Here is a 17,921-nt window from a genome sequence, read left to right as displayed (position 1 = left end):
ACTCTCTTACTTATATAGGAAGAATGATGAAAGATGAATTTCCATTGGTCAAAATGGTTAGAGTTCAGAAAAGCAGGTTTGCAGCTTGGAAGTTGACAAGGATGAAATTGGTAACAATGTTGAAGACTTGAAGTCTTTAGACAACAGACTTTGGGTAAGAAGTCCCGTTTTCTCATTCAGAGTCTCAGGCTATGTTTTTTCTTGTTGTTAAGTCACGCGCAAATTAAATTGGCTACATGTTTAAGCTCAGATGTGTGATACTTCGCTAGGGCCTAAACAACTTAGACTGTGGTATGACTGTAAATGATTTGTATTGTGCATAGCATATGGTACCCATCACATACATATTCAACTAGTGTTTCCCTGATATTTCCACGTGTCAATACAATGTGAATTTCTGTATGTCTGATACTCAGTTTTCAAACTGACATCTACTGCTTGAGAAACCCACAACTGTGTCTCTTCACTTTACCTGCTGCTTTGATATAGTGATAGATAGAGTGAATGACTACTGCAGAATTGCACATGAATGACAAATATTACTGGTTGAAAGGGTCAACTTCTTGCTTAAGTTTTCTTCTGAAATAGGTTATTTACCCAAGATTTATAATTGACATCACCCTTTGTTGAGTAACCATAAGTAGACAGATCGGAAACCTCAATAAGGAAAACGCTTGACAATTTGGGAGCAGCTGAAGCTTGCTAAGGTAATGCATACTATTCAACTATTCACCAAGGATGGAGTGCTTTAAGACTTTAGTCCTTTTAGTTGTATCTTGATGATGGACTGATGCTGATCCATCATAAAGTGTTGCATGAATCATTAAGGTTTCAGGTGGACGTTTACAGTTTAGACATGAACTGGCTGTGGAAATACATCAAACAAAATAAGGGGGGCAATGCAGAATTGGTAACTTCGAGTTTGTTTACTGTGCTATGGGGATTGAGACCTTCTTGGAATTAGAAAGGTCTTTGGGAGATGCTTAACTGAGGCAATTCAATGAACTGGTTCGATAGTTTTTTTATGTTTAGAAGTAATCAAGCTCCTGATGGAGGAAATTGTCAAGTCCAAAAGTGCTTATATTCATTCCAGGACTAAAAGAGTAGGAGACGGTTACCTGGATGATTTTGCTAATTGCTTCTTGAACCATATCCACCTGCTCAAGGAAGCTAATGTCCTCTAGACATTTGAGTAAGAATACTGTGGGTAAAAACTATGTATACACTACACAATAACCTTTCTCGGTCAAGCCCCATTTGAGTAAGAATACTGTGGGTAAAAACTATGTACATAGTACATATTATCCTTTCTCGGTCAAGCTTCTTCAGCTTGTGGACTATCTTCCTGCCTATTTACTATGCTTCTTGCTACCATATCAGAGGTTTCTTGCAAGGTATAACTGTCAGGCTAGAGGAAATACCTGGTTCACGTTTATTTTGCTTACAGGTGATTGAGCTGTCACACTTGAGAACGTTCAAGTTTGGGAAATTCTTCATGAGTTGGCCACGTAACTTTCCAGAAAGGAGCATTCTCAGGTGAACAAGGGAAATATCATTTCACACTTAAGTTTGTAACAAGTAGAGAAACTGCTGATCCTGGAAGTATTTTCTTAACTACTTGAGAAAATTATACTTTTTCAAGTGTTCGCAAGCATGCTCAATATGCTTCTTCCTTGAGTGACTGGTTGTCCGAGTTGTTGCTTGTTGAGTTGAGAGGTTACCATGCAAGAGCAAAGGTGGTTTTGAGAGGTAAATGCTAATGTGTCAAAGAAGAAATGGAAGTTGCGTAAGTTCCACTGTGGTGATAGCTAGAGCTTGATATTCTGCCTCACATAATGAGCGTGTAATTCTGCTTTTTGTCCATGAGATGGAATTAGGTCCCAGGAGTGTGCAACAAGCACTAGTTGATCGTTGAGTATCAGGGCAGCTTGCCCAATCAGCATCGAGAAAGGCACAAAGACTAATTGAGTTTGTCTTGTAAAAATGGCATGTGGCTGTACCTTGAATATAGTGAACAATTTGCTTAACTATTTCAAAATGCTTCATGGAGAATGCATAAACTGACATACATGGTTGGCTGCGTATGATAAATCAGGTATGGGAGTGGGTAACTATTGGATTGCAATTCTGCATGTGAGGTCGGCCAATGTGTCGATAGCATATCATTGTTGGCTCAAAAATAATCCACCTGGCGTCCTTCGAACTTGTAGTACAAGAAGATAATGGAGTTCTCCAAGGCCTTATTGCAAACTCTGTGTGAACTTGCTGCAAGCGTAGAAGTAAATATTAACAACTTCTAGTTAAGATTATATCATTGACATAAAGAAGTGTTGTGGATCCAATGAGCCATCATATCTTTTAACGAATAGTGAGGAGTATAGAGTTTTTGCTTGAATAGCAAGTATGGAAATTGATATGTCTAACAACAAGGGCATATTTTATTGTGCACCTGATTTCTTGCTAAGCATAAGAGACCTTGAACATATTATCATAGGAATTCAAACTAAAGGATATGAAACATTTAGGAGAAAAACTAATTTACTTGTAAATGTCGGATTCTTAGGCAAAGTGACAAATAGTAGTACTACAAAGTACAAAATAGATACTAAGGCTATAATCGAATCTATGACTAGTAAAGGTATTAGGATGATCAAGCCTATGGCTATTGACCCTGAAGAATTAGAAGGCTTGGATTGGAATATTAGTAAAAATCTAGAAATAAAGACTAATGTCAAAGTTCCTGAAGAAAGTTTAATGTTTAAAAACCCCAATGGTAGCTATATTGTAAGATTTTTAGACTATAAAGAAAAACAACATAAAGAAGAAAACAAAGCTGAAGAATTTCGTAGCAAAATAGAAGATTAATGGAAGCCTTAGAACATAATTGTATTCTACTTCCTAAGGGATTTGACTTATCAAAAGAATGTGGACAACATAAGAAATGTACAATTGGGCAAAAAAATTTTTAGGAGAAACCGCTAGAGCATCTTGGGAAGCATACAAAAGAGAAAACCCACAAGACTTACAAAGAGTGTTAAGGACCATGACACGACATTCAAAGAAGAAAAAGTCTGGTTTAGAATTTGCTTTGCTGAAACATAGACATGACCTACATGAAGAAAGTTCTTTCTGTGAATGTGATCAAGGATTTTCTATTATACAAGCCACTCTGAACCTTAGAAAGTGGTAGGACCAAGAGATTCAAGGGATAAAACTTTCCCCCAAAACTCTTTTGGAGCAAGGATTTTTGAAACGAGTACTAGTTACAAAAGAAGAGCAGGTAAAATATCTTGATTTTCATTGGCGGCTAGCATACACATTAAGAATGTTGTTTAAACTTGGAAATATAAAGCCTTATGGATATGTTAATTTAGACATTGAAACTATTCCTCCTTTGTATGAATACCCTTGTGATGCGAAACATGAGATCACAATCAACACCTATACTTCACAATTTCCCCTGCAGACCCGTATCCCTGAAGAAACTCTTCGAACTCTTCTCATTACTGAAGATATATATTCACAACTAAAGCATTGGAGAACTTATACCATAGCTGCAGACCAACATGCCCGGTGGACAAGATCTACTTGTATGGTTGCTGAAGATAAACATACACGCATCTTCCTAACAGATACTTGGTTACTGACTTTCCAAAGTATCTTACAGATAAACTCTGTCCTCTGTGAACACTTCTACCAAATATATGACAGTAGTCCTGCAAAATGGACTGGTGATGACCAAAATGTCGGAGCAGTCATTCACAGAGACGACAATGAAGATGAGTGGAATGTTGATGGTGAAGGAGAATGAGATGATAATGAACAATACGAAGAAGAAATTATCGAAATGATGCTTTTGATCACGCATATTTAATTGAATGTTCTTAACTTGTTGTTACATACATACTGAATGATTTAGGAGATTGAAAACACAAGTTTTAAAAAAAATGAGTGAGATTCAAGTGATTGATTTGCTCACTTATATTAAATCTAATGTGTCTCGCTTGTTATTACATCTACAATGAGTGATGTAAATGGGATCTATGTATTAGTTAGATCCCTTGTAGTTATTCGAATCAGTTGAACTTGTTGTTACATCTATAATGAATGATCTGAGGGAAATAAATATTAATTCTATATCAATAATAGTGAGAGAGTAAAAAAAAAAAAAAAAAAAAAGTCAGTGATACCAAACTATCGGGGCCCGGTTGACTCCATATAAGGCCTTATTTAGTTTGCTTACATGATCTGAATATTTTGGACCGTTGAACTTGGGAGGCAGCTCTAGTAAACTGATTTGTTCAAGTAGCTATTGAGAAAAACATTTTGACATTCAGCGACTTTAACAGCCATAGGTAAGTGAAATGGAGAGGATAGATGAATTATAGCTGGTCCGATGACAGGTGAAACTGTTTGAAGAAAATCAAAGCCTTTAATTTGATTGTACCCTTGAACGATGGATAAAGCTTTGAGGCATTCTACTTCTGACATTGTTTTTAAATTTTGTTTTGTGGACTCGATCACTGACTATAATGTGCATGGGTAGCTAGCAAGGCACGAGCCTCCAAGTATTGTTGTCATGTAAGGTGTCCATTTCAGTCCTCATTGCTTGCCTTGGGTGTTTTACGGCAATGATGTGATTTTTAGGTTCAGTGGTTACTTGAGTGGTGAGCAAATATTTGGGATTAGGTCGGCGATGCCCGATTGGGAATTGAGTGTCTGTTGGGGGAGTAGACATGGTTTCTGGTGGAGAAGATGCAGGTAGAGATTGTGATTCCATAGGTAAGAATTCATGAATTTCTTGATCTGATTGATGGTTAAAAATTCTATCTAGATCCCATGAAGGCTGATCTTATGAAAACACACTGTCTAGGGGCCGCAGATGCAGTTGGGCTAGACGTTGTGTGTTGGTAGGTGAAGTTGTGGAATTTGTAATTGGTGATGAAGAGAATGAAACAAAATCTGCATCACTAGGTGTAGACATAGTAAAAGACCCATTGTTTAAAAGTGGAATTTTTTTTCCATCAAATACAGCAATCCTTGAAATATAAATTTGTCCATTGATGAGATTCATGCAGCAATAGCCTTTGTGATTACCATTGTATTGAAAAAAAAACATGCATGGTAGTGATTCTAACTTAAATTTGTGTTGGCCAAGTTTTTGCATGTCGCCTGGTTTTGACCATCCATAGATCTAGGTTCTGTTCTTGTTCCTTCCCTCTCAGGATGTAATTAGCCTAGAGGAATCTCTTGTTTTGATTGACTTGTTCTTTTTTCTGCTGTACAGCTGATTCTTTCTCACAAATGGATGCAAGCCTAGACTCCAGCAGGGTTCTTTTTTCTGCTGTACAGCTGATTCTTTCTCATAAATGGATGGAAGCCTAGCCTCCAGCAGGGTCGTTTCGGGGGAAGTATTGGCAACCAAATGAATCAAGACATGAATAATCGGAGATTTTGTTTAAACAAAAGCTGGTATGGGATGTGGATGACAAGTAAAGGTAGAACCACATCGATTTCTGTTCTAGCATTTCATGGTATCAGAAGCACTCTTATACATGCTTGCAATCAGCTTTTTTCACAACACATGGCAGTATGGCACCTCCTTGAGTTTTAAAACTTATGGTTGAAATTTGAGGCGTTTGGACAGTTTCTACACGTTTCCACAGTTATCTGTTTCTCTCTCTAGGAAAACGTGACCATCATGCACATGTTCATTTAGCTTGCCATATGTAAGGCATACCTTGTGTTCCGCCGGAATGTCGTGCTGATTCATGGAGAGGCCTTCGTCTCTTTTGCTGAGGTGGACCACCACGATCTTTGTCATCGTTCTCAGACTAGAGATTCTCTCCCTAAGCCCATACAATACTTCAAAGGAAGCGTACACAATAGTTGGAAAGAGTTAAACCTGAAGTACACCGAACTTCAGCTTTTCAATGGAAGCTTGACCGTCCGTATGACAGCCAAGGCCCGTCCCACCAGAACTTCCCATGCAAAGCTTTTCCATTTTAACACTTTGAAATCATTGCTGGGATAACTTACTCGACAAAAGGAAGCATTTTCGCCAACAGGAGCGTCCCCAGTAATAACTTCAACTATCCCTACAAATATAATTTAATTACAAGTAAAACTGATTATTTTTCTTTCAAGTGTTTCTATAACTGATTTTCTGTACATGTGAAAGTTACAGAGCTCAAACCAAACAGGAAAGGTGGAGATATTCACAACGACGACAAGGACTTCATCATTCAGACGAACTAGAATGTGCCCGTCCATGCAGCCCACTCCTGCACTGTAAGAGAAATAATGTTAAGTTTAGCGTTTTTCTCCCGTTTAAGTCACTACATGTGCAGGTTTATCCGGCCTTTAGGAGAAGGATAACTGGAAAAGAAGATTAGCATGTCAAAAACGTTACATAAAAGCCAAAAGAACTCAACATCTGAAACCTAATATTGGCAAAACTGGTTTCAAACGAGTGCAAATTTCAGCCAGGCTCGCATTATTCTGAAGAGAAAATAGTAGTATTACAGCTATTGCATGGAAACTATTTTCGGGCTTCTAGGAAACATGCCATCCGGACCACTTTGTTTAATGGTGAACAGTCGATGCGAAGAGATATAGACTCCACAGTCACCACTTTAAGTCAGAGATCCAGTTCACCAGTTTTGTAAGTTATTATACATCATGGTTGTATCCTGACAGCCGTGATGGTTGCAAGGATTGTTGAAGCCCGGATCCGATTCCCCAGTTGTGCAAGGTAATTATTATACGTCAGGATCTTACATCCGTCATGGCTGTCAGGATTATGGCAGTCACGAGCAGATGTTCCGTGTTCGTTAGGTACCAGGGTTCTTCAATAACGAGTTGCGAAGAAGAGCCTTTCATGACCTCCTTAGCCTCAAAAAAATACAAGAGGCGACAATACAAGGCAATAACATCTCTAGTAGACTTTCCACTTCATTTTTCCATCGGTTATTGCAAAAATTAGTGATAATTGTTATCTTCCAAAGGTAATAAGTTATATCTCGCTCCCTCTTCACAAACATACATGCATGCATGCACACGGCACACACACACAGAGGCACCGGCACAGACAGGCACATGAATGCATGCATGTGCAGCACACATATGCACAAAAGGCAGACATTATGCCCCCAAAGAACAACTAACAGAAACAACACAATTTCCGAACAGAAAAATGGTACATTCATGGTGCTTTTTGCAATACCAAGTGAGAATAAGAAATCAACAAGCAGAACACTGGTCACAGGACACTGAAGACTAGAATAAACAAAAGCACAACCTTTTCAACAACACAAGAATGCAATACCATGCAAAGAAACTCACAGGAGAACACAAAAATGAAAATCAATTTTTCCTTCCTAAGTACAATGAAGGACAACCCAAATACTATGCTTAAATGCTCTTAAAACTAAAAGCGAAGAAAATCACTCTTACTTCAGTAGTTATGCAAAGACATTTTATCCCTCATCTTCATCAGACTCTGCGGATTTAGAGGTGACTTCCCCCGAATGAGTAGATGCACCTATAAATACATTGGCATAGTATTAACGAATAAGGAAGATGGATAACCTCAAGAGAAAAGCAGGTTTCAAAGTTCAACAGCTACAATGGACTGCATAACATGCAACTGAAAAGCACCATAAAATTGCAACTCCTGAGGACACGTTCTTTTATTGGGTAAAGGAAAATACAAAACAAGGATATCAAGCATGGATAACTCATACACTTTCGAGAGAAGCCAGTGCAACTTAGTAGTAATTAGAGAAAAATAGCAGAAATGCAGTCTTTACGTATCGCCAGAATGGAAAGGGATCGAGCGGACACCAAACGCATCGCCACAATAACTAAAATATTAATGTGCTTTGAAAGGTCACCGGAAAGAGATGAAACAATGCAGGCAGGCCTCTCAGTTAGATGCTCAATTAATTTAAGGGAATGAGCCTAGACAAACGCCATACTTGGACTGTGAACCAAATAGTAATGAACGCATAAGTTGGACTGTCAGACTTGGACCATCAAAAACATACACTCGAAAGTCCAATGGCACCCCAACTACTACTACCTCCAAGCTTCAATTTGTTTTGTACTCCAAAATTCTCATCATACAAGCGGCACTATACCCAAGAAAATGAGCAACGACCTTAGATCTGGAATTACACAAGATATATAATTCAACAAGCAACTAATCTTCAAGCTAGCAGATAATTTCTATTGGGGAAGCATCCTTGCTTCCTTGCACTTAATGATGATATCATGGTAGGTGCTCCCAATTCCTTTTTCACCAGCTCCAGCTTGAACGCTGGTAAGAATCAGGCATCCCAGTGTCAACGAAAGCAGAGGCACTTCATTCTACCAAAGTCCGCAGAAAAAGTGAAAGTCCAGTTATATTGGATAAGTAACAAATGGTTGGACAACGGGAAGCAGGGCTATCAGCGATGTGGAAGTTTAATGAAAAGAAAGAAAGAAAGAAAACAGCAAAAAAAAAAACTATTTATCTCATCATATCACCTACGACCAATTATTGTCAAGGAAAGATAAATAAACAGATTATATGGTGTTCTCCTTGAACGTTCGCCGTTCGCAAGTTTTTATCAAACTTCTGTTCATTTATTACTTTATAACTCCACATCACTAGCTGAACTTGAAGACATAGTCAAGAGCATACTAGGTACAAGCATTAAACCAACCTCATCCATAGCTGAAAAAGAAGCACGACAAATATTAAAGAGTTGCGTATAGTCTCAATTGAATGAATAATCGTTGTAGACTTGTCATAATTACAATTGTTCTCTCCACGTAAACCTTTCAGGCAAGAAAGGTTAGTGTTCCATTTTGTTGCCAAACTCAAACCACTAGTAGCCACTACTTCAGGGTAAGTTTGATTCCTCACAGATCAAAGGTCGCAAATCGAGATTGTTACGGAGCTCTCGGAAACATGGTCCACTATCTAGAACTTCATATTACGTCCCAATATCCAATTTACAGCGAAAGGACGCTACCCCATTATTTTCAGTCATAGAACTTGATATTCCTAGTGTCTTATTGCACAATTATATATGAAAGGTCTAAAATTTCGTACTTCTAAAAATTCGTTAACTCCTATAAGAATCAGAACATTGTCTAACCAAGTTCTCATAAACAAGGTTTCCGATTATCAGGCCTCCCCTCGATATAAGTCCATCGGCATGCATCAATCAGAAGCAAAGTTCTTGGGGGAGAGAAAAGAAAAATGACAAGCAAAGAGGGAATAGAAAGAGTCCAAAAGGGAAACCTTCGACGTAATAGACATAAGAAGGCCACCCCCTTGCAGTGGTCAAGGACAGCGACTCCTCCACCGTCATCAGATGAACCATCCCTCCGATCAGATTCGTGATGTTCATCGAGGCGGCGGCGGCTGACGTGCTCTCGCGAGGCGGGACCCAGTACGAAAACCCCGGCCGGAACGGGAGCCACGCCGGCGCAGCCTGCCGGACCATGAAAGCGTAGATTGCGTCCTCGAGCCGCTTCACCTCTTCGTCGAGGACGGATCCCTCGGAGACCTTGATCTCGATAAACTCCGCGAGGCCACTGCCATTTTTGTCCCCCTCCTTCTTCTTCCGCGACGACCCGGACGACATGTTCCGGCGGTTTAGAAGGCTAGAGCTCGAGAAGATGTCTCGGGACGCCCTTCCCCTCAAGCCTCTGAGTACCGTTTCGTGGAGTCTCACCGCCATCTCCTGTTCTCCTTGTTCTTCCCTCTCCCGCGCTCTCCGGATGGAACGGGAAGTGTGGTATTTATAGGAAAATTTCTCTTCCATGATCCCAGTAGGCAGCAGATCCATAAGAAGATCCGAGATTTGAAAAAAAGGAGTGGGTTTGGATTTAGGTCTGAGTACCTGCAAGGCAAGCCATGTCTTAAACATATGAATAATATCATGTTGTCTGAAACCCATATATTCCCAAATAAAATGCTATATCTTGCATTTTTTACATTGAAATTGTAGACATCACTACCGAAGATGGATTTGGTTCAACCAAGCTTGAGTAAGAGACCTCGTTTCTTCTGTCTGTTCTTTCGTGCTTCGTTCATGAGGAAACAGTCGGTGTTTTCCTGTGACAAGTAGCGTTGTGGCGTGCCGGTTTGCATGGAAACACTGTAGGTGTCTTCCTTGTGCGACTTTTACAACTTTCTTAGACAGTAGAAGGATCTTTCATTATGGGCGCCACTGATTATCTTGGGCAACATTTTTTTTATATTAGCATCGTACTAAAGGCAATCAAACACGTAAATGAAAAAGTCCACGACTTCCTTCCCTACTGCATATCTCTTTATACTTGACACAGGACGAAGAAGTGGGAAGGAAGTGTACTTTGTAGTGCACTTGATGAAAGTACACCCAGAGTTCAGTATCTCTTCTATGAACAAGCCACTTATGCGAGCTCCTTTGCAAAAAGATTGTTCTTTATTTGGTTTTCATTTGGTCGAACTCTTTTTTAGGGAAAAGAAAAAGCAGTCTTTTGTTCTGGCTCATTTGCGTCGGTTCACCTTCAGTTTATGGTCGTTTAAATGGACTCTGCACTCGTTTTCCTGATATTATCTGCATTCATCAATGCTGCTGTATGGATTTTTTCAAAATTATTAAACTTCATAAAGTTTTCTCAGAGCATTATGATCTGTTATGAAGCAAGTGAAATCAGTTGAAGCGATTGGCAATTCATATTTTATGCGGAAAGGCTAGCTGCCATGAAATGGAGATTGTTTAAATTGTTATCTTTCAAGTGAGCATACTACATCCTCTGCCAAGCTATATGCGCGAGGGCCAGACTATTTAAACTGCGGCAAACACCGGATTTGAGAAGCTCAACTTAGTGGTTACTCAAGCTTGCAAATTTGATTTGAATGGTGGACATACTGGTTTTGTCCTTTTGGCTGGTAGCGCGCTACTAAACAGCAGAAACAACTGCACCAGCCTGAGCAGCAATATCTAGGACCATCTTTGGGACAACTTTTTCGAATGAACTCTCCACCAGCTAGACCGTGCACTGCAGTTCTTGACGTGTCGACTTTATCTACAACTGCGAGCACAGATGGAGCTACACAGAAGCTTTCTATCGGTAAATCAGCTTGGCCAATTGGACGTAGCTATTTGGGATAGAAATGCGGTCACACAGTACTGTAATATCCTAACAAGCGGCCTACGGGAACACAGCTTGAGGATGCCTGTTTGACCATGTAAGGATGCAGTTGTACGACAAAGCAGTTTGTAAGTAGTCATCCAGCAACAGAGTCTTCTTTCCATGAACCAGAAGGAACTTTCAGATACAGTGTAATTTGATGCCTTCCGAAAGCAGTCCATGGGTCAATCATGATGTTAAGACAATGGAACCTTTAACAGTATCATAACATGGGCAAACAAGTGCGAGAAGATGGACAACTGTGCATAAAGGTGCAGAACACACCACTCAATATCAGACAAATTGGGCAACTCGGAACTGCAGGATGGAAGTTAATCGTCAGTTTGTAGCGTTACGTACATACTACATGCATAATACACACATTTAAACCAAAAACAAGGTAAACTAGGGAAAGCATGGCATGCTAACAAGATTGACCATTGCACACACGTAATATGCACATTATTGTAAAACCAAGAAAAGGCAAACTAGCAAACGTATGCTACCAAACAACAATGCCAGCAGCAACAAATCATAATAATAAAAGTAAAAATAACTACAATGTTGGTAGCAATAGTATCATCCATAATGTAGCATGATTTCCACAATGAGAAGGTTCAGAAAATATAGATGTACCCATTGAACTGGCTTCACTCTGTATATGAAGCGAAGTCTTAATTGTACCTAGCAGAAATACAACCGTGTTATTTTGCAGGAGCAAGTCCTGCAAGATTTAGCTGACATAACCTAAAATTCCATGGTCACAAGTCGGTGCTTTCTCAAAGTATTTTCACCATTAACCTTTTTTCTTTTGCCACTTAGTTGACACGCCCAAAAAGAAGGGATTTTACAAGTATCCCTGAAATATTTACATCTTGGATAACAGGATCATTCCTTCGTACATGGATAACTAACTATCAAAAACTAAAAAATATCTTGATAATCATTGAAAAGCTCATTAATCTGTTCATCTGTCCACTCGGCAAGTGAAGTTCCAATCAATTTCTTTACTCCAGCAGTTTTGTCCTTTGAGCTGTTCAAGTGAAGACCTGAATTTTCTGCAACAGCTGCCCTACATGTTTGCATTTCATGTGCCCCTTCCAACTGGCAGTTGAACATGTTGACGTTGTGCTTCAACTTTTCAATAGGAATTTCCTTCCTGACAACATGGGCAATTTGAGCTTCAACATGACTCACCTGTTGTCCACGATTTCCTTGATTTAATTGTGCATTCTTCATTGTTATTGCATTCTGAGATTCTGTTACTCCAGCCAGTGCTTCTGCTTTTCAAAAAAACTCCAAATAAAAACAATTTGCAGTGACAGAATAATACAACTCACCAGATACAAGAAACATAGGTCACCTCTGTTGCCAAGCAGACATGTTCTTGCAGGTGAACTTATTTCTCTGGCCGAGCAGCATTCTTTGCTGATGACCTGCTCAGAATAAGCCCATAAAAATCACTAGATGAAAAAGATGCAGAACATGAGACACATTTTCAAAGCACAATGTTATAATTGAAAAAAAAAAAATCTTTCATGAAGTAAATCAAAATTCCATAACTGCAAGCATGAAAGAATGAAATCAAAATCTTCAAACAGATAACAAGCAAAAGGTTGCGACTGATTTAAATCAACTGATTTTTCTTCTTTTTCTACTTTCATGAACAGATCCTGAATAGCCAGAGACCAGTTTAAAAGGTAGCTTCTTTTGTCAGGAGCAACAAGGATCATATTTTATCCATGCAGATAATTTCACAAATATATCTGTGGAAGCCATGCCAAGTACCAATGGGAATAGTTCACATGTGCATCACACTTATTTCCTGCTCTTTGTTGTCCAGAAGGATTCACCTCACCGCAAGTAGCTCAAACATAGAAAAGAAACCAGGATGAAATGAAACCAATAACAAATTTCTGAACAACATTCTATTCTCTTCAATACATCGGTATGCAAACTTGACTTAAATTGCAAAAAATATATGATTTTCTTTGAAATATTTTTCTTTGTATCCACCATAACATGTAATAGAAGCCAGCTGGCCAAGCAACTTCCAACTTGCTATAGCTGATATCACAAGGTTAACTTTTCTAGCTACATCTGAAGTGATCAAGAATCCACAACAGGAATACCTATATGATAAAAACGAGGAAGGATCTTTAGAGCAATTAGTGGAAGCAGCATTGAGAACGATTTCTGATAAAGTCATGTGGTATGGGAAACAATAACGTAGGCAAATTATCTGCTCATTGAAAGAGAAAATGGTTTTGCATCAATTTTAGCATTTTGGCACCTTAAAACCTCTCTCATCCATTAAGTCACTGTTCAACAACCCTTGTTGTATTGGCTAGAAATCTGTTCAGAAAGAAAGGAAATAGCAGGATAAAAGGAAAGAGATGCCATGCACAAATGCAACCAGAATAAGCACAAACTCCACGGGAAATGTGAGAAAAACTATAATGGTAAACTAAAGTAGGTACAAGGTCATTGAAATAACCGGAGGAAATATGTTGCCAAATCTGTATACCTTGATCACGTTATTCAATGTTATATTTAGATAGCGAGATGAACGACCGGGACAAAACACAACAACCTGTCAATATCACTTAGTATCAGTCTAAAATTGTATTGAGATTTCGAGAATGACAAAAGTGAAAAGGATTACTGATTTGGGGACTGGAAATACAAAAACCTGGTGAAGTATGATAACAGATCCAACTGAAATATATTTTCCAAATTTATCTTCTTCAATAACCTTCCGGTGAATGCTTGCATCAACGGTGCCTGTAGGATCCTAAATCAATGAACATTAAACGATTTACAGCATGACAATGGATTGCACAAAGATCAGAACCATCACCCTGCTTCAATTGACTTTCACACTTAGTAGAGTACCTTTAGAGTCACAAACATATTTCCTCGCCCATCAGGCATACAGGATTTCAGGATTCCCACAACCTAAAGGATAATAATAGATAAATGAATGAACTCCAATCAGACTGTTTATGCGAATTCATGTGATTTCTAATCCCTACCGACCCCTAAGAAGGCTTACAGAATAAACTTTTTGGAAAACGACTGAAGGCAGCCCCTAAATATTTTAAGCTACGACCACCAATTATCAAAAATTTTGGGAAGAAACAGTGAAAAACCTGAGGCAAGCGATCAACACTCTGGGCAATTGATTTGATCAATTTTATTGGCGTTGTACGTGAAGCGCCTTCCGCATCTACAGGACACACAAAATCTTCCACATATTCATACCTGCCTACAAGACCATGAAAAATGCAGAGGAAGACGAAAGGCCGAAAACTGAAATACCCAATTGAGATTGCTGCTTCTCGACAAAATCCACAGCAAGTAACCATGGACTCTTCTTGAAGTCTTCGTCTTCATGGCATCCCATTAAGTCAAACGAGACACCATCTTGCGGATGGCAAGATCTTTCGCCACCTACTTCACTATCTTTCTGCATAGCCAACTGAACAGCACCAGCTGGTCCAGGAATCCGATGGCGAAACCTCAGGTTATTCCCCAAATCGTGAGCCGCATGAACCCTAATTTCTTCGGACTCCGCACGTTCTGCAGAATTTTCCTGATTAGCGTCGACATTTTGGATGCTGCAAAATAGGCTTTCTTCTTGAATCTTCTCAGATTGAAAGGGGGCTCGAATGCGTTGCGAACAGGGTTCGAGAGAAGGGAGTTGGGTGGAAGGCGCGGAATGAAGGGAAACAGCCACGTGCTTCCCGGTTTTCTCTAGATGGGCATCTGGAATTTCCAAGGGCCGCTTCGAAGGAAGGAGAGTGGAGGGTCGGACGAAAGGTTGGAGATCGGAATCGTCAACGTCCAAGCATTCCCATGGATCATCCTTCTCCATTCTCTCTCGCTCTCTCACGCCTCGACTTTCGGTGGAAGGCGGGAAGCGGCCTTTGAATTTACTTCCAACCAGACGAAATGTGGAGGGAACTTAGAAGGTGTCAAGCTAGCGACCCTGTAACTTGAGTTCCGTCTCTCGACGTTGTCGTGGGGTTACTCGCAAGTTCGTAGGGTTATCCCTGCAAGTCCTGGTGGCAGAGCTTTGTTGAGTCGACTGTCTAACATAAACTCGATGCTGTGTTTAAATCAACGCTTATAGTGAGAGCCGTTATTTCTAAGATCTCGTTATGTACGCCACTTTGGTGCATGTGATTTTATGAGTCATTTAAGTACGATAAAAAGATTATTCTATGAAGATACAAATAAAAATCTTAAAAAAAAGTGTAAAATTTACTGATTTTATAAAACTATAAAATTTTCAGTTTATATATACATATCATTATAAAAAAAAACCAATATACACTTTTAAATAGTAAAAAAACATTGTCGTTTTCTTGTCTCACTTATAGCTTATTTTATTATCTTATAAATAATCTTGTATATATGTTTAGCATTATCTCATCCATTCCTCTGTTATCTCATTATCTCATAATTTTTTTTGTTAATTCATAAATATTATCTCATATTTATGTTTGACGTCATCTCATTATCTCATAAATATTATCTCATACTTATTTGTTATTTCATACATATTTATTATCTCACGCATGTGTATATGCACCTGTTAACATGAAAATAAATGTACATGTTGGTAGTATCCTGAGTTGCTCATTTTGTTTTAATGTGGGTAGGGGAAGATGAAGAAATTTTTTGAGTCATTCAAAAAATCCTAAGCATAATAAAATGATTAAGGGATACAAGGCAAATAACTAAGGCATGCAAAATAACTAAAACTCGCCGGACTGTGTAGGCAAATGCCCACTCATGCCCACATGTTGTTCTGCGCTTGAGCCAGCGCAGTGATGTTGCTGTCCTGCCAGTTTTCCTGTAGATCGGTTGTGAAGTTCTTGGATGTTTAGATAGGAAAACTTTTTTGCTATATATATATATATATATATATATATATATATATATATATATATATATATATATATAATAAAGATAGGGGAGCTTATCTCCCAAGGGATCCTTTATTGGCATTTAAAAAAAAAACATGTATAATTAAATGTTTCTGAAAGCAAGAACATAATATTTTTAAAACATGTTTGTTTTGTACTTATAAATATTATTATCAAACACCTTCAGATCATCTTATAAACTGATAGAAAATTTAACCTGAGCAAGACTGGGGTACTGTTTTCCCTACAACAGTAAAAAATATGGATGTTCGGCCGCCCAATTAGAGACATTATGCCATTTTAGAAGCTTGTGAAGAAGTTTTTTTAAGCGTCGCCAACTATGAAGATCAGTGCTGTGGACTTTTGGAAGAAAAGAGGTTGGTTCGCTGATGATCCGGGAAGATGATTAGTCAAATTGCCTGAAAGCTGCCTAGCGAGGACTGTGTCCTGGTTGTGGTTACAAGAGAAGAACATGACAACCATCTCCTCGAAGAAAAGTAAGAGTTGGTTGATCTTGACCCGGCCTGCCGTCAGGATGTTACAGTTGAGCAGAGCTTAATGAAACTCTTCAATGCAGATCAAAATTGTTACAGTATTAAGATCGTCTCCACCACACAGTAGCTGGCTTTGGTCATGGAACAACTACACCAACAAGAGTCTCCTCCAATTTCACATTTTATATATATATATATATATATATATATATATATATATATATATATATATATATATATATATATATAGATAGAGAGAGAGAGAGAGAGCCGATAAAATGAGAATATATAACAAAATTTGGAGACAAGAGGTCCCCTAGATACATCCGTAAAAAACAAACCGCAAAAACAGAATCAGGAAGAGAAAATATACAATACAATGCACAGAAAAATAAGAAAGAGAGGAAAGACGACGCGGTACAGTCACCAGTCGCAAACGGACAGCGGCGCTTCAACCGAATGGCAAACTGAGAGAGAGAGAGAGAGAAAACTGCAAAGAATTTCATTAAATGAGACACGTCCAAAGAGTAATGGACACAAAAACAAAACAACGTAGGACAAGAATTGGTGCTGAATGATTAAAACATGAAAATTCATCCCAAGAACCATAAACTGTCACTAAAGCTGCTATAAACCGTGGCTGCACCATAAACTGTTACCATTTCCCAAACGCTAACATAGTGACTGGTTTTCATCACAACAATTTTTAAAATTTCAACCATTTAATAAATAAATAAATATATATATATATATACATACATATATATATATATATATATAACAGCCATTTAATCAAGCTATCCATCTAAAGCATGTGAATGGTTGATAGAAAAACAAAAAGAAAAAGATGTAAACTAATATGCGATAACAAAAATACTTACCACCCTTTCCTCTTAGCCTTCGATCATATTAGATCGGACGGTATTGATTACATGGTTAGGTGACTCTACAAAACCAGAGTCACCATTTAATTTTCCAATGTTGCATAAACTTTTGACCATCAAGTCAACCAGAGCTCCCCAGTAAAAGCTTAAACTAACGCAACTTGAAGAATGTCCACTCACTGATGGAGAAGTTAGAAATTAAATATAATCAGACAAATTACTGATTCAGTGATTCAGCAAATCCAGCGATTTAACTGAATCTGATTTGAGTCAACAAAAAAAAATGTTGCTACATTCATATTTAAAGTATAATAAATAAGCATATAAAAAATTGAAACTAAGAAGATAGCTAAGAATATTTTAGAAATAAAAAACAAGAATAGTGAATGTGTGACCTTGTCCCAACCTTATTTCTAACCATAATTTGGTAGGAA

General features: G+C 38.4%; 2 protein-coding genes across 3 annotated transcripts; both read right to left on the bottom strand.

Annotated features, from left to right (window-relative positions):
• Positions 1-5,534: 5,534 nt before the first annotated feature.
• On the bottom strand, positions 5,535-9,800 carry LOC116264511 (uncharacterized). 2 transcript variants are annotated; one of them, XR_004174860.2, is made up of 4 exons: positions 9,293-9,800; positions 7,456-7,543; positions 6,223-6,289; positions 5,535-6,098 (listed from the first exon to the last, which is right to left on the bottom strand). XR_004174860.2 is itself a non-coding variant. In XM_031644784.2 (3 exons), exons 1-2 carry the CDS (start codon positions 9,732-9,734, stop codon positions 7,479-7,481), a joined length of 507 nt encoding a protein of 168 aa, XP_031500644.1. In that variant the 5' UTR covers positions 9,735-9,800; the 3' UTR covers positions 6,081-6,289; positions 7,456-7,478. The 2 variants fall into 2 exon arrangements, 1 of the variants encoding a protein (XP_031500644.1); XM_031644784.2 differs by having other exon boundaries at positions 6,081-6,289.
• Positions 9,801-11,789: 1,989 nt separating this feature from the next.
• LOC116264528 (uncharacterized) lies at positions 11,790-15,265 on the bottom strand. The gene is made up of 7 exons (XM_031644811.2): positions 14,497-15,265; positions 14,328-14,404; positions 14,071-14,133; positions 13,868-13,969; positions 13,703-13,768; positions 12,539-12,611; positions 11,790-12,455 (listed from the first exon to the last, which is right to left on the bottom strand). Exons 1-7 carry the CDS (start codon positions 15,050-15,052, stop codon positions 12,100-12,102), a joined length of 1,293 nt encoding a protein of 430 aa, XP_031500671.1. The 5' UTR covers positions 15,053-15,265; the 3' UTR covers positions 11,790-12,099.
• Positions 15,266-17,921: the final 2,656 nt, after the last annotated feature.

This window comes from Nymphaea colorata, chromosome 11 (genome assembly GCF_008831285.2).
Source record: "Nymphaea colorata isolate Beijing-Zhang1983 chromosome 11, ASM883128v2, whole genome shotgun sequence".
NCBI lineage: Eukaryota > Viridiplantae > Streptophyta > Magnoliopsida > Nymphaeales > Nymphaeaceae > Nymphaea > Nymphaea colorata.
Note: the sequence above shows the minus strand (reverse complement) of the source record. Positions and strands in the feature narration are given on the sequence as shown.

Coding starts and splice junctions, on each gene's coding strand:
- LOC116264511 (XM_031644784.2), bottom strand. CDS start 9,734: ATGGCGGTGAGACTCCACGAAACGGTACTCAGAGGCTTGAGGGGAAGG. Junction 7,544..9,292: donor TTATGTCTATTACGTCGAAG/GTTTCCCTTTTG, acceptor ATGTATTTATAG/GTGCATCTACTCATTCGGGG.
- LOC116264528 (XM_031644811.2), bottom strand. CDS start 15,052: ATGGAGAAGGATGATCCATGGGAATGCTTGGACGTTGACGATTCCGAT. Junction 13,970..14,070: donor ATATGTTTGTGACTCTAAAG/GTACTCTACTAA, acceptor TCATTGATTTAG/GATCCTACAGGCACCGTTGA. Junction 13,769..13,867: donor CTGTTATCATACTTCACCAG/GTTTTTGTATTT, acceptor TGATATTGACAG/GTTGTTGTGTTTTGTCCCGG.